Genomic DNA, 6,296 nt, shown 5'->3' with positions numbered 1-6,296 from the left:
CAATATTTTAATAACTTATACTAATATTTAGAAAATGTAAAAGAAAGTGAAAATAAATTCCTTTTCTTTTAAAGACAACAGAAAAAACCAACAGTCATTTTCTTTTTCTTTTTCTTTTTCTTTTTCTTTTTGCCTATTTGCTACTTATTTTCTTCGTGTCGGAGATAGTACACTCTGGTCCATCAACTATCGACTAGTCTATAATTATAACATACATTATTGAAAAATGTTGGACTTTAGTCCCTATATTTTTAAGATATGACTCTTATGGTCCTTGATATCTAAATCTCTAGACACTAGTTTAGTCCTTAAGGTTTGAATAACCATATTTCACAGTTCATATTAGGGTTTTCATAATTTCATGTAGTTAAAACGGAAGAAACCATTCAAACTGGTCACTGGTTTAGTTTTGCGTTCGACTTTTAGAAAGGTTTCAAACGGCTGCAATAAAACTTGTTAACCTTAACAAAGACGAGCTATGGTAACACTTTAGTTTGCTTCACTTAAATTTTGAACAGTTAGATTTTGATTTACTAATGATTTGACCAAGTACACCTTTCAGCATCTGATCATATCTGATCATGAAACTGTAAGAAGAACCCTTTTAACTTTATTTAATCCAATTTTAGTAAAAGAATTTATATTGGACTATTAACACATATAAGTGTACTTATGAGTTATTGGTATATAATAATTTTCAACAATAATAACTCATTAAAGTTGAGAATTAACTTTCCAGTAATTAGTAACCTTGTTATAATTAATTTTAACTGTTCACTAGCACGATATGAAATTTCACTTGCAAAAAAAAAACAAAACAAATTACATATGTTAATAATAACAGAAGAAAAATTAGCGACAAAATGTAATAGTAAACATGTATATAGAGTATCTAGCTCGTCCATGCGTTATTTTTTCTTGAAGAACAAGCTTTATTCCACCTAAAATCCCTTAACATAATATTTACAAGGAGTTGAACTCATCATTTTATTTTTAGAGAGGCAAGCATCATATATACCACTAGACCACAAGGTCATGTGTTAATTATACGGATTGATAGTAAACACTAATCAGCCTACCGGGCATTTATCACCTCGAAAATAAATCATCTTGAATGAGATTAATTTTTTTTTAAATTTTTATGGTATCACTATACATAAGAGCTATGAAAGGTTTTTACTTTTTACTATGAATAATGAAAGGGTAATTAACAACATAACATAAGAATTATAACATGCACACGGTAAAGTCCTTACAATAGTTTACAAACTAAACTAAAGCACTTAATGATCACTATAAGAAACTAGCTAGGGATTATATACCGAATTATATGCATTTGTTAATAGAAAAATATTATGAACTGGATGATGGTGAACGGACATGATAATTCCTTTTCCTAATCTTTATTTTGAATTATATGAAGATTGATTTTATATAATATTTTTAATATTATTTTGCTTTTTAAAGGTCACCCGTATAATTCCCACTCATTTATCTTTGTTGCTTAAAGTTTAGCTTCCTTCATTATCCTCTCTTTCTCTCTCTCTTGAAGCTACAAGAATTTGCAGTTGAAGATAGAGAGTGTGACTATTTAATTTTTATGGTCTTGAAAGAGAAACAAATATATAGTTATATAGATTCAATTCTTTATATCTATATCTATAGGTTTAAATCAAGTCATATATATGATCATGGATGCCGGTGATGATCATTTCCACCATCGTCCCAACTTCCCTTTCCAACTACTCGAAAAAAAAGACGACGAAGCCTGTTCCTCCTCTGGAACAACAGGAGGAACATGCTCCGTGTCTGGGTACCCATCCCAACCCATATCCGCCGATACAACCACCCCTCCGTTTCGATCCAACAGTTCAAACCTCCAGATAACCACCGTGGCCGCCACGGCCACTACTTCCTCAGGGGACCCCTCAAAAAAATTAGCCCCCAAGAGAACCTCCACAAAAGACCGTCACACTAAAGTGGACGGCCGCGGGCGTCGCATACGCATGCCAGCTTTATGCGCCGCCCGCGTGTTCCAGCTCACTCGAGAGCTGGGACACAAAACAGATGGTGAAACCATCGAGTGGCTGCTACAACAGGCCGAACCGGCCATGATAGCAGCCACGGGCACCGGGACTATCCCGGCTAACTTTACTTCACTCAATATTTCACTCCGGAGCTCCGGGTCCAGCATGTCGATCCCTTCGCAGCTTCGATCCAGTTACTACAACCCGAATTTCGCTATCCCACAAAACCGGAATCTTTTCCCAGGAACCGGGTTATCTTCGACAGAAAACAACTCATCAAATCTATTGAATTTCGGGTCATCAACAAGTCTTCATCAGTTATTACAAACGAAACAAGAAAACCGGGACAATTCGGTTGAGTTATCAGATCCGGAAGAGAACAACGGAAGAAAACGACAGGTTCCAGGCGATTCGGAGTCCGAATTACCATCACCACATCAACAACCACTAGGGAACTATATGCTACAATCAAGCTCAACTTCAATAGCAGCAAATCACGCATCAATACCACCTAACTTTTGGATGGTTGCGAATTCTAGTCAACACCAAGGAATGAGTGGTGACCCTATTTGGACTTTCCCAACAGTCAACAATACCGCGTTGTATCGCGGTACTGTTTCCACTGGGTTACATTTCATGAATTTCCCAACACCAGTCGCGTTGTTGCCCAGTCAGCAATTGTCAGCTGGACTTGGTGGCAACAACGCGACTGGAGGGTTTACAGAGGGTCAACTTAGCATGCTTGCTGGGTTAAATCCTTATAATAGGCCGGTATTCGGTCCCGGGGGTTCTGAGCAACAAGCGAGTGGATCTCAGTCGCATCATGGAGGCGGCGAAGATACAACGAGCCACCAGTCGTAAGGGGTTTAACTGGTTTCAGTTAAACCCAATGTGTAAACCTACAAAAGGTTTGATTTAGTACAATTTTTTTGGAAAAAATATATCATTTTCGCCATAATTATGCTGATTATTTTTTTTTTAAATTGTGTGATTATTTATAAGTTTTGGAGAGACAATTTTTAACAGGGTGTATTGTTGGTTTTAATCATTAGAAGGAAAAAAGAGAAGGTCCCATTTGGTATTCTTTTATGTGTTTAACAATTTAAATTATTGTTATTATTATTAAAATTATTATTATTTTTTTTTGACTTTATTCTAAGTAATGGATTCAATAATATCTTGAAAAGGGTGTAAGAAAACAATTCCGTTAATTTACAGTCAATCCCATGAAGCTTGAAAGTGATATTACTTAATTTTCCAATGGTGAAAATCTTCAATGACGTCATTTTCTCACATTATTGACACTCTTTAATTAAATATACATAGTTTTAAATATACATACGTATATTGTGAAGATATAAAATGATTATTGAGCATGTGAATAAATAATAAATATAGGGGATTTGTGACAATCGTCAATGTCCTGTTGTATGGGTCAAATTAAGAATTATTTTATATATTTTATTAAAGATATTTGAATGGGAGTGGGACCCAAACCTTATCAGTCCAGGTATTGGGGTCAGATTGATGGAGCCCACACCCTCCTAAAATCAAAGTTACCTTTTATCAGAGCAGGGAACAAGCTTTGATCATTCCTCCTCCTTTATATAATTCAATCCATTGCTGGCACTCACACTCACCATTGCATTAAATTATAATATATATACCTATTTTTTTTTGTTTATTTTAATACAAAGCCCGATCATCTGGTACACATATTTTGGTAAAACGTTGCCCACTCCCGTGATAGTAGGTAGTGCATGAGGCTATCATTTAACCATTTGGTTCAATTTCAGAGGAAACCTATTACTCGAATACTCGTGATAAAATCCTGTCTCATGCATGACATTTTGTTATAAACGGAACTCGAACCCACGACCTCACATAAGAAAAACCATGAGGCTATCGTTGTTTCATATAATAATAAACATATTATAGAGAGAGAGATTTAGGAGGTCTATTTATGTTTTAGTAGACAAAAATCAACTTAGACATTAGCTAATTTAATTTGTAATGTTGATGCAAGGTACGAGCTAAGTTTGTATTCATACATAAAGATATCATAGATAATATTTTATACATGCCTTAAACAAAAAGTTATGGTGAATCTAAAATTTTACCCCACTCAAATAATATAGTCGAAACATTGATGGACGATTAAAATCGATTACCATTTACAACACCGATATTGTAGTGCCATTGAACTGCCTTCATTTGGTTTGCACGGTTTTGGATTAAACCGGTTGAACAGATGAACCGTATTAGTAGTTCGAATAGATTTATTTTTTCTAAAATCTTATTTACAAATTGATTTATGTGCTTCATTTGGTTCGTGTGGTTTATGTTTCATAATTTTCTATTACATGCTCCATAGTAATGCAATTTCAAACAAAAAGAAAATGTAGTTTAATAATGTAATTATATGGATACATACTTAAATTATATCATTTAGGTTTAAAAGTCGATTAAACTAATAAACTAGTTTTATAATGGTTTAGATTAAGAAATTGTCGGATATCCCTCTCATCTAAAAGGATTTATCGTTTATGTAGAACATTCACAACCCATCCATCAACCTCTCGCATCTTTAAAATATAAAAGTAATCTTTACCATTATATCCACCATTTCTCTACATCAATCATAAATTTTTTTAAAAAAATTTACAACTTTTTACATATAAAAAACTGTTATTCACCATTCGTTAAATTATTGTGAGTGTGAAAAGAATAGAAAAATAACACAATAAAATGTTTGTAAGTAAAATAAAAACAGAGAATAAAATATGGAAGATTTTTAGAAAGTATGATAGAAAATAAGAGAGATTTTTTACAAAAATTTGACTGTGTTGTGAACCACCGACACTTTTTGTGTATGACACACTTTTCATTTGTCAAACCAATGATATAATCTTGTCCCCCTAAATAGTGATTATAAACAGTGTTTTGATATTATAAATACTATGTATCTTGATCGATTTAATGTATCCAGTAAAAATTCTCATATTCTCATATTTCCTTGTTTCTTGTTAACTCCAAGTTCATATATTATTCTAATAAGCTTGTTATATTTAGGGCTAATATCATAACACGTTATTAGCACGAGCCTCTTATATCCTAACCAAGAAAGGTAATAGACACAAAGGTATCTACATAAGCATCACAAACACTTCTTTAATTATGTACATTAGATATATATCTATGTATATACATATACTAACTAATATACTAAGTAATAGCAATAATGTGTATAAACATTGTTATTAAAATTTGATAACTATTCTAACTTTTATTTATATATGCACACTAATATCTTATTTAGAAGTTAGATTTATTTACACTAGCAATTCTATTCTTATTATTGTGCATACTAATTATATATTTTATAAAATAAACTGTATTTAATATCTTATTTATTATCTTACTTTAAAATAATTAATATTATATATTATATATATATACACACACACATACAAACGGTAATGTTACCGTTATAAACGGTAATGTAACCGTTGTAAAAAGGTTATAAATTTTCACTATAAATAACCAATCATTAACCCCATTTCATTTACAACAAACATTCTTCTTATTAAATTTATCCAAGATAAAGTTCTCAAAATGATTCACCCGGTTTTACTGTTGGTCACTATAATGCTTATACTACTTCTCATTCTAATTTTTAATCTCCCATCTGAAGATTTCGGCATTTTCTTTTTCTTTTATATGTTTATAGCTCTACCAATGTATTGTATCTCATTGTTGATTGATATATATGGATTCTAATATTTATCTTATTATTTGCTCTATTATGTTTAGCAACAAAATGTCAAATATAGCAAAACTCGAATTCCCTGCACTCAACATTTCTGGAGAAAATTATATGTCTTGGACAGCAAATGTCAAAAGACATTTAAAATCTATGGATGTGTTAGACACAATCCAAGAATACAATGATTGCTCTGACCAGGATAAAGCAAGAGCTGATATTTTCATCCATAAACATATTGATGAATTATTACAGCATGAGTATTTTAATTATGATAACCCATATATGATATGGGAAGATTTGAAAAGCAGATTCGGTCATCTAAGGGAAGTTTTACTTCCTACTTCTAGAGATGAATGGAACAGTCTTAGGTTCCAAGATTTTAAGAGGGTAAATGATTACACCTCTGCTTTATACCGAATTTGTTCAAAGCTAGAATTTTGTGGGTATCCCGTAACAGAGGAAGAAAAGTTAGAGAAAACTTTCTCCACATTTCATGCATCAAA

At 32.3% G+C, this 6,296-nt stretch overlaps 1 protein-coding gene across 1 annotated transcript; it reads left to right on the top strand.

Moving 5' to 3' along the window:
• The first annotated feature begins 1,472 nt into the window (after positions 1 to 1,472).
• Positions 1,473 to 3,213, top strand: LOC143613048 (transcription factor TCP15-like). Its single transcript, XM_077086872.1, has one exon. The coding sequence runs from the start codon at positions 1,686 to 1,688 to the stop codon at positions 2,886 to 2,888; it is 1,203 nt and encodes a 400-aa protein (XP_076942987.1). The 5' UTR covers positions 1,473 to 1,685; the 3' UTR covers positions 2,889 to 3,213.
• The last annotated feature ends 3,083 nt before the right edge of the window (positions 3,214 to 6,296 follow it).

Source organism: Bidens hawaiensis, unplaced genomic scaffold (genome assembly GCF_021521415.1).
Source record: "Bidens hawaiensis isolate Kalapana, Puna unplaced genomic scaffold, B.hawaiensis_p1.1 tig00036478_1, whole genome shotgun sequence".
Lineage (NCBI taxonomy): Eukaryota > Viridiplantae > Streptophyta > Magnoliopsida > Asterales > Asteraceae > Bidens > Bidens hawaiensis.
The sequence above is the reverse complement of the archived record's forward strand: the minus strand, read 5'-3'. Positions and strand labels throughout refer to the sequence as shown.